The sequence below is a fragment of the Vicugna pacos genome, chromosome 15, assembly GCF_048564905.1.
Source record: "Vicugna pacos chromosome 15, VicPac4, whole genome shotgun sequence".
Taxonomy (NCBI): Eukaryota; Metazoa; Chordata; class Mammalia; order Artiodactyla; family Camelidae; genus Vicugna; species Vicugna pacos.
The window spans coordinates 42,713,786-42,729,705 of record NC_133001.1 but is presented as its reverse complement, the minus strand read 5'-3'; the positions used below and the strand labels follow the sequence as shown (position 1 = coordinate 42,729,705).

Sequence of the window (15,920 nt, the reverse complement as noted above, 5' to 3'; positions counted from 1 at the left end):
CCACAGGGGAAGAGAAGTGGCAGAGGGAAACGGTGCATCTTCCGCCTTCAAATCATGATGCTACTCCCTGCAGACACCCTGGCCACAGACACTGGAAACCTCCCCAAGCCATCGCTGGTCCCCCGTGCCCCTCTCTCCTCAGCAGAGAAAGACCTGTGCACGGGAAGAGGGGCTCTTTATCCTTGCCAGGGATGGGGCTCAGGTGGACAAGAGCAGCTGCAAACAGTACAGGAGCCCAGATTCTAGCCCAATGACGGTTTTTATTCCCTAGGAACAAAGATGTGGGGAAGAAATTCAAAAGCAAACAGAAGCTTGAATGACGACACTTAGGGTGATGTGGCTCAGGAGTCAGACAGACAGCATACTCCACAGTGGACTTGGTCATGCCCTGGCTTCTTGGATCAATATCTGCCCCGTCCCCAAGTGCCTATTACAGAGGTGGAGGGCGAGGGCAGCGCCTATTCTACGCGAAGGAGATGAATGTAGCGGTCTATTCTGAGAGGCCTCTCAGGGACACTAAAACCTCCCTTTCAAGAATGGAGGTAGACAGATAAGATTGAGAGGGGCCTGGGTATCACAGACTACCTGAATGTAGTGTCACAGGGGCCCTTTGTGGCTGACAGCATCTGTGTTTCAATGAGACAGCAAGGGAAGCAACAGCTGGCCAAGGCAGCTCTGAATTTTATGGGGAGATGGTCAGTCTTGCCAGAGTGGGCCCAGCACTGCTGTTTCTATACACTTCAAAGGAGCTTGGTGATGCTGAATCAGAAGCCATTATCCTTTTCCCAGAGGATTTGCCACTAGCTTCTTTTCTGGCAAAATCTTGCTCCCTGCAAGCCTCGTTCTCTAGAAAGGAGAAACCCTGTCCTACTCAAGCCTCCTGTGACATGACAGCTTCTACTGCAGCACAGACCCCCTAAGAACAAGGTGCTTTGGTGTGGGCTAGGTCATCCAGTCCTCGTCAGGGAACTCATCCCTGTACCACAAGGTGGCCTCTGGGGCTGGATCCCGAGTTCCGATCACAGTGAGGTCTCCTGGAGGATGAAGGTGGGGCTGATACCCTGGTGGGCTGAGCCTTCCTCAGCCACTGCCATGGCCTCCTTGTCCCTGCTGCCCCTTAGCACCCCGTTACTCATCTTCTCCGGAAACGCAGTGGTGTCCACAGACAGGTCCTGGGGAACACAGAGCAAAGGGAGCAGTGGGGTGAACATGAGACAAAGGGATGGTGCGGGAGTTCATGCAGGAAAGGCGACCCTGCTTTGTCCTGACAGAAAGGAGACCAGCAAGGGGCAGTGGGGAGGAAGTGAGAAGCAATCCTGCAAACCAGGAGGTGAGCACAGGGGCGGGCAGGGAGAGGAAAGGCCAGCAGCTCTGGCCGCCCCCCCCCCCCCGCCTCTTGGGGCCAAGACCCTCCTGCCCACCAAGCCCCTGCTCCCCTGTGGGAAGGAGCCGGGGCAGCTGCTGCGGGATGGCCCAGGCTCAGGCCAGTCATCAGAGAAAGGGGGCTGGGGAGGAGACAGAAAAGGGAGGGGAGGGAATCCCTCCCCTCAAAAGGCCCAGCAGGAGTCTGAGAGGGAAGGGAGGGGCCATCTGGACGACAGAGGTCCTACCTGGCTGCGGGTTTTGCAGTGCAATCGCTTCTGACAGGACAGGGGCAGGAGGGCAAGGAGTCTTGGCAACACTGGGTAAATGGTCTGAGGGTTCAGGGTCCGGCCCCGCATTCCCCCTGAAGACAAAGCACCCCTGAGGCTCCAACTGTGCAACCAGTGCCCACCCTGCAGCCGTTTGGTCTCGGTGCTCTGAACCCCCACCCCCATCCACCTCCTAGAGCTCAGCCAAGAAGTCTGACTGTTCCAGACGCCCAGGAGCCCAGGATTCCCTGAGCGCCCTCCCTCAGCCAGTCCTTTTTCCTCTGTGTCCCTATCCCACACCCCCTCACCAGTGAGCAGACTGACAGCCAGGCCCACCACAATGACCGTGGTGGAGTTGTGAGCGCTGTACCATAAATACGACAGGGAGTAGAGCCGCTGCAGCCCTGTGGGCCTGGGGAGAGCAGAGGGTGAGGGCAATTAGCAATTCACTGACAGGGCGCTCCTCAGGCACCTGCCTCCCCCAACCCCACACTGTCCCAGGGTCTTGGGATCCAACACCCAACACTTCCCTGGGACTCTGGCGGCCCACCCCTTAGCAAGACCCTGGAAAACCTCTCAAAAATGAGCTATTATCCCCAAGGAGAAAAAGAGTGACTCACTTGGAGAGGGTGGTCGAGGGCATCACTGTGGCCAAGGTGACAGTGGTCAGGTTGCTAGGCAGGGAGAAGCTGGACCCATTAAGGGGAGATGGTGCTGTGCCAGAGTTCATGCTGGTCACTATGCTCCCAATGCCGATCCAGAAGGCCATGATGAGTCCAGCCAACAGGCCTATGATGGCACCCTGCCCAGAGACATGGCACACTCTCCTGTCCCGATGCCAGTCCCTCTACATCTTCACGCCAGTTCCCAGCATCCACTGTGAGAGCCCTGCCAAGCCATTCCCCAGGTCCACCTCTGCACCTGACCATGGAGCCAGATGACTCACTCACAGGAGGGTTGGCACAAGGAAAGAACATCCCAAGGCAGAAGAGTCCGAGCAGCGGGCCCCCAACCATGCCAAAGATGCTGAGTGCTGCCTGCAGAGGACAGGGTAGAGAAAAAGAAAAGAACAGACAGGCTCAGAGACCCCCAGCCTCACCACCGCCACTCTCTCAGAGCCCTCCTCGTCAGAGGGCAGAAATGGTTAAGGGACGGGGCTTTGGATTCTCCTGACACTCCTCCTTGGATGTCTCTAAGCCAACAATGACCCTGGTGCTTTTGGCTACTTGGGAGTCTGTTCACAGCTAAAGGCAGCCCATCAAAGGGGAATGTCTGACACCTGCTCCCTATGTCATTGCTTTCACAAATACTGTCTTCTTCAACTTCCAGTTTCAATCAGCTCCTGTTTGCCCTTAAAAATTGCTTCCTTCTTTCCATAGTCATTACCTGCAGCACAGGTCCCATCTGGGAGGAAATATAGGCCATTCCCAGACAAAGCAGCCCATAGCCAAAGGCTGGGGAAAAAGAAGGGAGGAAATAAGCAGATGTGAGTTAACATGATAAAGAGGGGGAAACAGAGCAAAGCTCTGTCCCCAGCCAAACTAGGACCTCTGTGTCCCTGCAAACAAGGCTATTCCTCAGGACCCACTCCAGGTCCCCCCACCCTGACCTCACTGCTGTGTGACTCAGAGACCTCCCCAGGAAGCTCCCTGACACGTGAACAGGGTCCGTGCTTCATGGGCAGGTGCCGAGCCCAGTAAAGCTGATGCTTCAAAGCAGATGGACGACAGTGCTTAGGGTGTGATGAGGAAGCATAATCCCACCGATGATTCTGGAAAGCACGGTGGCCCGGACTTCAGAGAAATGAGGGAACCAGGGTCGAATCAGGTCTTCCAGCGTAACAGTTGCCAATGAATTAAAAGCAGAGGATATGGTGCTGAAAGGAGGAAGAGAAAGACGAGGCTGGGAGCTGAGAAGGGCAAAACTAACAAGGGACCCCATTGAGGGAAGAGTGCCCTCAAGGCAGGAGAGGACACGTGCAGCCCAAATGCCATCCTGACAGCTGGCAGCCAAGGAAGAGGCCTGGGAGGCAGGGACAGCTGGCCTTTTCTGAGTCGGGTACAGGTATGGTTCAACTAGATCGATTCCTGGTATCATAAAAAAAGAATTCTTCACCAAAAAGGGGCATCGCCAGGGAAGGGATATACTCTGTCCCACACAGGTGAGCTGTCCCTTGTCATCCACACATGAACAGGCACAACAAGAAACTCAGAGGGATCCTCTCCTCCACCCATCACCTTGGACCAAGTAGGGTTTAGCACTGCCAATCTGACGGAAAAGGTCAGAGAGTATACCTGAGGGAGCCACTGAAGAGGCAGGCAACAAAGAGCCCAGGCAGGCCAGGCAGGCCTCGCAGGAGATCCATCACAAAGTACAAGACGAACTGCAGGCGGAGTAGAAGGGCACAGCTCTCGTCAGAGAGGAGCCCTTCGTCAGGGCGAGCCGCCCTTCCCTGCATGTGCCAGCCAGTCTACAGAGACTGGGGGTGTTAGGAAGGGGGCCAGGCGCTGAGGGTGACCCCACAGTAAGTAGAGAGAAAGCGAGCTCTGGAGAGAGAAGGATGCAACCCGCACCCCAGCTCTGCCCCAGCGAGTGGCATGACTTGAGCATGCCAGCTGCCATGTCCGGCCTCTCTTCTCCTCTGGAAAATGAGGCTGTTGGGAGAGTTAGACAAGACCAGCGTGACAGCTCCCCGCAGAGCACGTGGTGCAGGGCGGTGAGTCTAAAGGTAGATCCCCACCCCAGCAGGGTGGGCACTGTGATTAGGTGGGGGCTGGGATCCTCACATGTTGGGACTGTAGAATCCCAGAGCAGGAAGGACTTTACATCCATTTTTCCCCTAGGCTGGGAGTCCTTTCTGCAGTGACCCAGACACTCCTCTTCAGGGGTCCACGACAGGGAGAGGGAGGCCTTCTCACCTGGTCAGGGGCTGCTTGAGACTGCTGGGTGCTCATGGGATATTCCTGATAGTAGGCAAACATGACCAGGCCAATGAGGCAGCCCATGCAAAGGACCACCTGCTGGCAAGGGAAGACCACGTAGCAGGACCTGCAAGAGGCCAGGGCCAAGAGGGCACGTCCCTAAGCCCCAGAAAGCAGACCCACGTCCTGCCCAATGGGTGTGCATATGCTCTGGCATCCTGCCCCCACCCCAACTGCCCTCTGTGGAACCAGGGCCCACTCCTCTCCCCCAGCCCATGCGCCCCCATCTTCCCATCCCCGCACTCACAGCACAGCAGCCTTCTCCGTGCGGGAACTGAGGTAGCGCTGAACCTGAGCCTGGTTCACTCCATACAAGGAGAGCATCATGAAGACACCCCCGAAGGCCAACGTCCAGAAAGTGTGCCTCACAAAAGGGTCCGGATCCAGCCTGCCATAAATGCCAATGTGTCAGTGTTGTCCTAGAAACTCAGCCTTCCTCGCCCCCTACAACCAGAGGCAGGAGGCAGGGCAGAGCAGAGACACTGTGAGGGCTGAGGAGCTACTCAAGGCAAGAACTGAATGGACTGGAGACAGGGAAGCAAGTTAGAGGGGGGTTTCCATTTCTCTTCCATTCCAGGAACTAAAACCGACCTGACACTCAACCATCACCTCTGCAGTGCCAGCTTCCCACTGTTCTCAGTGCTGCACCCAGGCTTCCACAATGTACCCTCTGCTTACTACAGCCCTGGGCACAGGCTCTAGGATGGGCTCAGCTCCTAGCACTACAGACCCTGGCCAGGGGAAGGGGTGTACTTACTCGATTCCAGAGATGAGGCCGTGCTGGGAAGCCACATCCCACACATGCCCCAAGCCGCCCACCTTGGCCGACCCCACAATGATAACCACCAGCTGCCCTAGGAACATGACCAGTGTCTGGAACACATCTGTCCAGATGACTGCCTTCAGTCCACCCTGCAGGAAAGACAGCATGCCTGCCACAGATGTCTATGAAACCAGACCACCAACAAGGGCACTATACTGCCGCCAGCTGTGTATAGTTGGTGAGACCCTGCTGACATCATTCCCACCCCTTCCCTTCCCTTCCTTTCCTGTCCCATTATGGTGGGACATATGGGATACTCCTGACAGCAGGCAAACATGACCAGGCCAATGAGGCAGCCCGTGCAAAGGACCACCTGCTGGCTGCCCCACCATAATCCCATCCCATTTCCTACATCCCATTTCATTCTATCATAGAATTTCATGCCAGCTCCTCACCTATATTCTTATCTCATCTAGCACCCACCTACTTATCTCATCCCTCTCTTCCTTTTCCTCCCATCTCTCCTGATTTCATCTCTTCTCCTCCCTCCCCTAAGCCTACCTGCACTCACCAGAGCAGTGTAGATGGTACAGACAATGCCTAGGGTTAGCACCGATAACCAGAGATCAAAGCCGGTCACTGCAAAACAGATAAAAGTCACATTCCAGCCTCTGAAGGAGGGTTCCCCAGCAGAGAGGCCAGGAAAGCCGTGATAAGACATGAAGCATTTGGTCATTAAAGATGAAATGAATCATTTACCACAATGGAAAAAAATGTTTGCAAAGCCCCACCAAAAGGTGTTGATTAACCAATTCAGATGGAGCCTGGTAATGTTTGATTAGCTTTCAAGCAAGGTGAACCAAGCCTGCCTCCTCCTCTAGTGGTAACCAGCCAAGGGCCCAGGCTGAAGTAACTCCCTGGCCAAGGTTAGATTCTGTTCCTCTACTTGCCCTTCCAAAAGGCTTTTCCCCAGCCTGCTATGGCTAGGAGCGCGGGGCTGTGATTCCTTACCTGCATTGAGGGCCAGTGATGGTGCATAGAGGACGACACCCATGTAGATCACCTGTTGGGTACAGAAAAGAGAATGTGAGGGTGGGCAGAGTGGGAGGGACAATGGACCCAGTGGCCTCCCTTCACCTGGCCTCACTTCTCTTTCCCCTCTTCTAACTTTGGCTTGCTGCCACCATAGTAGCTGTGCTGGAAATGGAAGAAATGGGAAACAGGATGCCTCTGGGGGGCTTCAGTGACACTGAACCCCTGGCAGGGATTTCAGTCTTGCCAGTCTGAGAGCAGGGAAGGCTCCAACTGCCTCAGCTAGCCCAAGTTCAGTCCCCCTACTATGCCTCAGGCTCAATTTCTATCCTCATTCCACTTACCATCTGAAAGATGAAGGTCACGGTCCCACAAACCCGCACAGCTGTATTGAATCGGAGCTCCAGGTACTAGGTAGGAGTAGATATATACATTAAAAAAAAAAAGTATTCCTGCCCACTCCACCCCCGACAATTCACACACAACTTCCGTCGAGAGGCCCCGGAGCAGAGGGACTATCCAGCTCATATCCACTCTGGGCCCCACTCAGCACAGCACCCTTCTTCTCTCCCTACTCCCACCTCAGCCTGACCTTGATCAGAAACAACTTGTAAACACATGATGTGTTCCCTGTCACTGTCATTAGGCAGAGATCTGGGGGCCCAGACCTCTCATATGTCCCCTGTTCCTCCTCTCCATCTCTGACCCTGGGCATCCTATGTGCTCCTTCCTTCCTCCCTGCTCACCTCATAGGCACTGGTGAGATGCAGTCGGTAGAAGACAGGGATGAAGACGTGTGCAGGGATCAGCAGTCCCAGGAAATAGGAGCAGCCCAGGAACCAATACTGGGTCCCGAATCGGTAGATCTCGGATGGCACACCCAGGATGGCCACGGCTGACTGGAAGGTGGCCAGCAAGGACAGCGCCACAGGAAGGCAGCCCATCTTGCGGTCTGCCATTAGGAGCTGGCCGATGGAATGCCGGCCCCAGCCACGATAGGCATGATACAGCCCAATGGCAAGGGAGAGAACCAGCAGCAAGACAAAGACCACATAGTCCACCACGGAGAAGGTGGATGTGATCACGTTTGTGTCTGAGGTTGGGGAGAGGGGAGTGGAGGTGGTCACCCCCACACTCATATCCTCTCTGTGTCTGTGACCTGCAGTCACTTGCTGCTCCTGGGCTCTGGGCTGCCACTTGGCAGGGCGGTGGCAGGCAAGTGGCTACAACCTGACTCCCAGCCACAGTCTCACAATCCTCTTCTAACACCAAGTGACACTGTCCGGGGTCAGCTGCAAAGAAATTAGCTCTTAGTCAGGCCTATTCTGGCCGCTCACCCTTGGGCCTGTGCACCCCACACCCATTAGACTTAGACCAGCCAGGTTGGTGGCAGCCCTTGAAAATCTGGAGGTACTGATATGGGTTTGGTAAGGTAGAGAGGGGAGGGAGGAAGCAGAAGAGTGAGACAGCTAGGAGACAACTAACTGGCCAATACCTTTTTGGGTGTACACAGCTGTGAAACATAAGAACCTCCTTAGGTCTCCACCCTACTAGCGAAAGAAAAATCAACTCTAGTCCACATTTCTTCTCAGAATTCCCTGCCCCCACTTGCAGGCACAGACCCAGTCACTACAATGCATTCAGCCAGCAGAACCTAGCCTGGCGCCACAACCCAGCAGAGAAGAAGAAGCAGAGACTAACGACAGCCTGGCCTCAGCCCCCGCCTCCTATGATCCCCTGGGTCACCTTCCTAACAGCACCCATTCTCAGCACCAATTACCAGGGAGATCACTTCCACGGCAGCCCCAAATTCCATTCCAGGCATCCCCAGTCCAACCACTCTGTTCTCCCCAACATCACTAAATAAGCCCTGCTAACCTCCTCTCAGCTCCTCTACCTTCAACACCCCAGTCGACAGCAGATCCGGGAAGAGTGGTGGGATTCAAACATGAGAGGGCAACGTGCTGGAGCCAGGGGTTCAGAGTTACAATTGTAGGGGCACTCTGGAGAGAAGCAAACCAGGCAGGGAACTGGGGGCAAAAGAAACAGTCCGGGAAAGTGGTCTTATCCCACTGGGGCAGACACCTACCTTAAGAGGCAATCTCTGTTCGTAGGCAGAGCTGCCTGAAGAAGCTGTGTGTCTGGAGCCGGGCAGAGGCTGAGGGTCTGCTCTATAAGTGGCTGAGGTGAGATGAGGAGCTGGGGGTGGAGTGAAGCTCAGAAGCTATTTGTTCTGGCCCCTTCAGGGAACCAATCACTGTGGTCCAAATGGCCCTATCACCCTAGGGCCCCCAAACTCCAGCTCAGCCCCAGAGGCTCCAGAATGGGGAGCAGGGAGCTCACACTCAACAGCATTCCTGGGTGGATTAGGCTTTCACTGCAAGTTACACTTGGCACTGTGTGCTAGGGGGAATTGCAAAGGAGGAGCTGGGAGAAGATTGGGAAGTTGCCTTTCTGAGTACCAATCCTCAAAGAATATACTATTATCCTCAGAACAAGGACCAGAATCTCAAAACTGAAAGAAATCTTAAGAGATCACTATTACAACTCCCTCATTTATCGACAGACACTGAGGCCCATGTATTTAAATAGCCTAACATGATGAGTTAACATTTTTTGAACACCTGCTACCTAATCCAGCAGTGCACTACATGCTTTATAAGCACTAGTAATAATAAATATTGAAAAAATAACCATAGCTCTCACTTTCAAAACACTATGTCTCAGGTTGTGCACTTTACATGAACACTCTCTAGTTTTCAACTGTTACACAGCGCGATACAAAACAAGGGAGAAAAAACGGTGTGGTGATTCACATGGCCCCTTCCTCCCAGAACCAGTGCAGGAGCAGAGTGTTAACTGTGGTCAGTCATTCATGGAACAAAGTTTAGATTTCAACAAATCTAGAGACAGATTAACATAAACTACATTTTCTCTTCTTGCCTACTAGGAGAAAGATCAGCCTAGCTGTCTTCCAGCTCTCCTACACTGTGCTCTTGGACAAATGTTGCCTGGCTGGTAAGATATGGCCTCACACAGACCAAACCTGATTTCTGAACCTCTTGGGGCCAGTGAAGAGAGGAAATTAGAGTTGGCAGCTCTTGGATCACATGTTCTACTGAGTCACAAATGTTACTCTCCAGAACAACGTTTCTGGCAGGCTAGTCTAGTCTAAGTGAAAGATGCCCTGGGCCTTTGTACATTGCAACATCTGGAGTTTTCTCACTTCTCTTTAGCAAGTTTTTACTGTTAGGGCAGAGATGACGGGAATTACTGGAGATTAAGAGGTGAGAAGATGTCTGCCATGTACAAATAACAATGTGTAGAGGTCAAGGGCTAATGATATGGATAGGAAGGCAGTTAGAGAAAGGAGGAATGGTCCCAGTACAGAATGGAAAACACGTGTACAGAAATGGAGACCCTCTACTCCTAGGGTAAACTGGCAGGGCTTCCTGAGAATTCTATTTGCATGAAATGCAAAGAACCCCCCTGGATGGCTCAAGAAAGAAAGAGCCAGAAAAGACAGCAAAAACTTGACCCAGTAGCAAAGCCTTCATTAAACATGATTCTAAGACAGGATAGTGGCTTTCTAAAAACTCTACACTAATCTAAACCCCATGGACTTGCATCTCTCTGAGGGGGCCAAAAGTAAGAGCTGAGTTGTTTCACTATAACTGTAACACACAGGGCACAAATAGTGGGCTGTGGGACCCTTTTTAAAAAGTCTAACATATATACATTCAAGAAAGAAAATCACTCTTCACCACTCTAACCCTATCCTCACTTTGGTTACAACTGGATTGCTCTGACTCCTACAAAAGGCAAAAGCGCCACCGCAGGACCAACCTTCCCAAAAAGATTCCTTCAAAATCTGTCCTTGTGCCTAGAATTCCTCAGGGTCTTGAAAGGCTTTAGGAACCCTCATTAAAATACTAATAACTACTAATGCCTTAGAAAATGGGCCAGCCCTCTGAAAGTAAATCATTTGAGGAGATTCCAGACACCTGGGGGTAGGTGGAAGGGAAGCCAGGCTACTAAAAATGAGCTTTGGTTAGCTTTCATGAGCTTTTGCTGGCTCTAACCGAAGCCAACCTCAGCCCCTCCCGGCGTAGGTCTCACTTTGCGCCATTCCATCAGGGCCCTGGGTCACCCAGGGCAGCCCTGGTCTTCCCCTTACCGCTGTGGCTCAGCCAAGGCTAAGAAGGTCCCGTCTTCCCGAGATCAGCATCGCTCCCTTTTTCTAGGAAGGCAAGAAGATGAGGAGTTAGGGAAGCGTCTATCCCGTCCCTACCTCCACGTGGGCTAGGGCTCCGGACGCCGCGTGGTCTCAGGACTGGGGTAAAGGGGACAGGGTATCTGGGAGTCCCCAGGCTCGTCTCCTCCCGCCGGGGTTTGCCCTTGGTCCGTCGCTCCTCCATCACCCGGTATTACCCTCTTTGTTTCCTGGCTTCTCTCCTTCCCTCCACATGCGAGGTGGCGAGACCACTACTGCTTCGCCGCTGGCGCCTCAGACCTTCCCGGGTCCCCACGCTGGGGGCCGGCTCACCGAGCCCATCCCTTCTCAGCTCCTCCCCGTCCCTCCCTGACGCCACTCTTGGAGCCTGTGCCCTGGCCCACCCCCTCGAGGCCCGCCCCCGTCCGGCCCACCTGCCGGGTCTCCGCACGTGGGTCCGGCGGCCGCGGGACAGCCAGCCCCGCCACACCAAGCCGAATGACAGTGGGGCCCCGCCCCCTGCCCGCCCCCGCCGCCATGTTTACTGAGGGCGGATGGATTGTCCGCGAACTGTTGCGGGACGCGACCCCGACGTCCGTGCGAGAGGAACGCAGGGCCGAGAGAGCGGCAGCGGGGAGGCCTTCGCTTAAGGGGGAAAAGGAGAAGGGGTTGGTTAGTCTCCCCGAACGAGGACTGGGGCGCTCGGAGAAGAGCGCTGACCTCCGCAAGCCGCAAAGCCCCTCAGCCTGCTCCGGGAGCACTGGCCTTGCGGAGTAGCGGGGCTGGAGGACTAGGCCCCGCCCGGGCGAGGGCGCTACAGGGTAGGGGCGGGGCCACACGCGCAAGTCTCGCGATCTCCTGGGAAGGACGAAGGGAAAGGAAAATGGCCCCTGGCAGGGTCTGCAGTGACTTGAGCTTGGTGCCCTGGGCTGCAGCCCTGCTCCTGGTTCTTATCGTGGAAAGGGCTTTGGCGCTACCCGAGGTACTGAAGCAAATTAGAGGTTGGGTTGAAACAGAATTGCTCGCCTGCCCTCGACTCTCCCCTCTACCCTGCCTGCCCGCAGCCCCGATTTCATCCCTGGGGCCTTGCCCGCGGTATCCCAGCCGGCTCCCACTCCCGAGTACTCACGCTGCTGTCTCCCAGCACCTTCACCCAGCTGACGTCCACAGAACTTTGAAATCTGACCCTTTTACTCCTTAATCTTTGAATAACTTTAAGTTGTTCTTTCCACAAACGAGTCCTCTGGCCATTCTGACGAATGCCATATATCGTGTGGTGGCAGGACTACTTTCTGTAATGCTTAATGAGTTCTTTGTGTACTTGCAGTTCTTTTACACCCTGCCAAATCGGGGCTGGCAGATTGAGAAGTCATTGGAGAGGTCATAATAAATATGTTCGAATAGTAATTCTCATAGATGACGTCCTTATCTGAGTGAGGTCTGGTACAGTATTTCTCAGGTGCGCTGTTTTGGCGCCTGGCTCCAGGGGGAAGAAATGCGTCTTCTAATAAACCTGACATAAAGGTAGGAGGACACTTCTCTTGTGTTAGAGGAATTCTGGAGAGTGTACTGACAGGTAGCAGTTGATCCTCATTTGTTTTTTTCTTGGTTTTTCTTTCTGAAGTCCTAATAGTTTTCTCTTTTCTGCAGGTATGCACCCAGTGTCCAGGGAGTGTGCAAAATCTGTCAGAAGTGGCCCTTTATTGTAAGCGGACACCACAGCTAATGCTGCATGCCCGCTGCTGCCTGAATCAGAAGGGCATCATTTTGGGGTGAGGGAAGAGAAGACACCCTTGCATACTGGAAAAGAGCTCCCAAACCAGATTCTTCGATCCTTGCCTGACTGAGATAAATTTTGGTGCCTGTTTTGGAGGCATTTAAACCATGAGTCTCAGGCTTTACATCTGTTATAGCATTTTTAGCTAGTAAACAACCCTGTGATTCTTCCTGGTTGGAAATGCATAAAAGTCATAATTTTTGCCTATTTTTTTTTAAAGGCTTTTACGGTTTTGTTTTTGTTTTTTGTTTTCAAAGCTTGTTTCTTTTGTTTATTATCAACTCTTTGGATTATTTCCTGTGTGTCTCCATGAAATGACTCTTAGCTTCCAGGACACTATGTAATATGGTTTTCTTCCTTTTCTGATTAATTCATATTTGTCTTTGAGGCAATTCCCCTTCTTGTCCCCTTACGTAGGTTAGTCTCTGCTTTTTTTCCCCTTTATACTCTTGAGAAGCCACCTATTACTATGGCTTCAGCTGTAACCATTACAAAGGTGTCTCCCAAAACTAGATCTCTTTTAGTATCCTTTGACCTCTCTCCAAGCTCCAGGTACTTGTGGGTACCTCTTGATTCCTATTAGACATTTCCTCTTTCAGTGCGCCCTCACTTCAGACTCAAAATGTTGTATATCTTGCTTCCATTCTCCTCTTTTCTTAATCTACCTAAATACATCTTTATATTAAACTTTATGAAAACCAATTTTTTTTCCATTATTACTCTTTGGTTTTAAAGTTAGACTTACAACTGTCTGTTGCCTTAGGATAAAGTTCAAACCAGGAACTACCACAGACTGGCCCAAACCATCTTTCCAACATTACTTCAAAATATTTGTCCACCTCAATCCCTCAATGAGTGTCTGGCTTCAGCCAGACTCAACCTACTTCCAAAAGCATTCCACCTTTGTTTCTTAGGTTAGGCCTCTCACTACCTAAAATTGTCCTCCTCCACCAAGTTATGACATATCCATCCTTTAATCCCAACCTCTCCTGTGAATGCTCCCTAATACTAAATACCAAAAGAATATCTTTTTATTTTTTTACTTCCCTTAATCCTTAGTGTCTGTACCACTCAAATTTATTTATACACTGTCCTGTGATTTCTTTCATATTGTAATTTAATGTTTATATTATTTTTATTTTTGATGATGGTCTTGTTCCCCTACTACACCGTAAGCCACTTGAAAGCTAAGATACTGAATGTTATTTTTAATTCTCCCAATTTTTGCAGTTAGCAGGCACTAAGTATTTGTAGAATCAAGGAACAAATAGTATGGTCCTTAATATCCAGTAGTTTACATCCATCCAATCTGTGGTAGAAGATGCACTTGGGGAAAACTTTCATTTATGTGACTTGAATTTTCTTTCCATATGAAAGCATTTTGTGGATCTGAGAATCATATTACAATGTAAGATTTGCTAATTTGGACAAGAAACCAATTTCTTTCAAAAAATGCATAGGCATACGGGTAAGGACAGAACTGTCCAGTGGAACTTTCTGCCATGATGGAAATGTTCTGTATCTGTACTCTCCAGTTCAGTAGCCACTGGCCAATATTAGTGGTTACTGAAACTTGAAATGTGGCTAGTGAAAATGAGGGACTGAATTTATTTTCTAATTTAAATTAAGTTAAATAGCTACATGTAGCTAGTGGTGACTGAATTGGTCAATGCAGTATTAAAACATCTATCACAGTACCTAGTTTGTGGCCCTGACACAGTTGTGTTCAGTTGATATTAGCTGAAAAGGGAGTTATATTAACTTACTGTGGATGAAGGGGAGAGACATAGCTTAGTTTTGCTGATTACTTTATTTCCTCAGGCTGGATCTCCAGAACTGTTCTCTGAAGGACCCTGGTCCAAACTTTCCTCAGGCACATACTGCTGTCATCATGTAAGTCATTAGTTATTCTCCCTCTCAAAAGGTGACTATGTCAAAGAGTTGATGGGAAAGTCTTTGAGGACAGACTCCTAAAAAGATGTTTGAATATTGTCTACACTTGGATAGCTCAGAATGAGAACTGGATTACCAATCCAGAAAGATATATGAATGGAAGTAGGGTGTTTTTCTAGAGCATGGTGCTAACAGTGTGTGCTTTGCAGAGACCTGCAGGCAAACCCCCTCAAGGATGAGTTGGCCAATGCCTTCCATGGCTTTATTCAGCTCCAGACTCTGTGAGTGAGAGTATGGGGTGGGGAAGAGAATCAAAGAGGGGCAGTGCTGTGAGCTCAGCACCTTTAGGCTGCTTATTACATCTGTTTATGTTGTGTTCAGGATACTGCCACAAGATGTCAACTGTCCTGGAGGTATTAATGCCTGGAATAATGTCACTTTTTATATAAACAACCAAACCTGCCAAGGACAAAGGAACCTTTGCAACAGCACTGGGGACCCAGGTATGTTGTCTCACCTCCACTCTTCTGCAAACTGCCCTTCCTTCCTTGTATTTTGCACCTTACTTCAGAAAGACAGTAAAATTGCCTTTTGTTCAAGTTTCTGAAGCTTTAACCCCTTGGAAAGAAAGGTCTTAAAATATATTTTGTTATGATGATGATGTTCTGATTATTTGTAGTTTTCTTTTGTCTTTGACCTAGAAATAGTTGAGAGAATCAAAGTTGAAGTAGGTATTTGAGAAATATACCTAAATGAGATCCAGTGATGTTCTCTGTTTTTCTCTGGCTCCCAGAAATGTGTCCTGAGAATGGATCTTGTGCACCTGATGGTCCAGGTCTCATGCAATGTATTTGTGCTGATGGCTTCCATGGCTACAAGTGTATGCGCCAGGTGAGAAATGAGGCCTTCTATTTAGAGGTAAGAGGAATGCATAGAACAAGGACCTCTCTGAAAGAAGAGCCATAAGACCAGAAGCTGATGCAAATCACCTAGAGAAGGAAACTAGAATTGCCCTGGGTGTAGGGGTCAGGTATACTAGGAAAGAACTGCGTGGTAGGTTGTAAGCCCTTGGTGTGACCCTGTATGAATTTTTTTTGTATGTTATTCACAGGGCTCGTTCTCACTGCTTGTGTTCTTTGGTATTCTGGGATCCACCACATTATCCATCTCCATCCTGCTTTGGGGGACCCAACGACGAAAAGCCAAGGCTTCATGAACCACACAGGTCTTACTATTGACCTAAAGATCATCCCCATCTATCTTAGCCCAGACAGGGAGATTTGCTTTCTAGACATCGTTGGTCGGCGGGTCCTCACAAGGCAGAAGCCACCTTTGGAAGGAAGATGGAAACTCGCACAACTCGGGGGTGTTGTGGACACACCAGTCCTGGAGTGGACTAGTCAGTCACCAGGTCCCATTTGTGCTGTTGACCATAATAAACATTTTTTTTCTTCTTTTTTCTCCCCCAACACCTTTTTTCGGGAGGAAAGGCGCCCAGGCTTTGGCTTTGTGTGTTTCTTGGTTGGAGTGGGGAGAAGCTACCTTGGGACGGCCGGTTTTCTCAGGGTTCCCTTCGCTTTGCTCCGCGCAGAGGAGGTGACCCCACCCTGTGCTGCCCTGGCCCCGCCCC

The 15,920-nt window shown here is 51.1% G+C and overlaps 2 protein-coding genes across 15 annotated transcripts; one reads left to right on the top strand and one right to left on the bottom strand.

Annotated features, from left to right (window-relative positions):
• Positions 1-240: 240 nt before the first annotated feature.
• SLC5A6 (solute carrier family 5 member 6) lies at positions 241-11,950 on the bottom strand. 12 transcript variants are annotated; one of them, XM_072938042.1, is made up of 19 exons: positions 11,166-11,345; positions 10,585-10,647; positions 8,286-8,437; positions 7,903-7,957; positions 7,154-7,699; positions 6,752-6,817; positions 6,387-6,438; positions 5,947-6,014; positions 5,370-5,524; positions 4,860-5,000; positions 4,550-4,679; positions 3,926-4,014; positions 3,395-3,507; positions 3,018-3,085; positions 2,582-2,668; positions 2,252-2,433; positions 1,940-2,043; positions 1,611-1,726; positions 241-1,172 (listed from the first exon to the last, which is right to left on the bottom strand). In XM_072938042.1, the coding sequence occupies exons 5-19, from the start codon at positions 7,544-7,546 to the stop codon at positions 1,020-1,022; spliced, it is 1,917 nt and encodes a 638-aa protein (XP_072794143.1). In that variant the 5' UTR covers positions 7,547-7,699; positions 7,903-7,957; positions 8,286-8,437; positions 10,585-10,647; positions 11,166-11,345; the 3' UTR covers positions 241-1,019. The 12 variants fall into 12 exon arrangements, with proteins under 12 accessions (XP_072794143.1, XP_072794144.1, XP_072794137.1 ...); XM_072938043.1 differs by lacking the exon at positions 11,166-11,345 and adding an exon at positions 11,055-11,069; XM_072938036.1 differs by lacking the exon at positions 11,166-11,345 and adding an exon at positions 10,839-10,994.
• ATRAID (all-trans retinoic acid induced differentiation factor) lies at positions 11,407-15,788 on the top strand. Of its 3 annotated transcripts, XM_072938048.1 has the most exons (8): positions 11,489-11,602; positions 11,948-12,144; positions 12,271-12,392; positions 14,219-14,290; positions 14,500-14,571; positions 14,672-14,793; positions 15,084-15,181; positions 15,402-15,788. In XM_072938048.1, the coding sequence occupies exons 3-8, from the start codon at positions 12,346-12,348 to the stop codon at positions 15,504-15,506; spliced, it is 516 nt and encodes a 171-aa protein (XP_072794149.1). In that variant the 5' UTR covers positions 11,489-11,602; positions 11,948-12,144; positions 12,271-12,345; the 3' UTR covers positions 15,507-15,788. The 3 variants fall into 3 exon arrangements, with proteins under 3 accessions (XP_072794148.1, XP_072794147.1, XP_072794149.1); XM_072938046.1 differs by lacking the exon at positions 11,948-12,144 and having other exon boundaries at positions 11,415-11,602; XM_072938047.1 differs by lacking the exons at positions 11,948-12,144; positions 14,500-14,571 and having other exon boundaries at positions 11,407-11,602; positions 15,402-15,744.
• Positions 15,789-15,920: the final 132 nt, after the last annotated feature.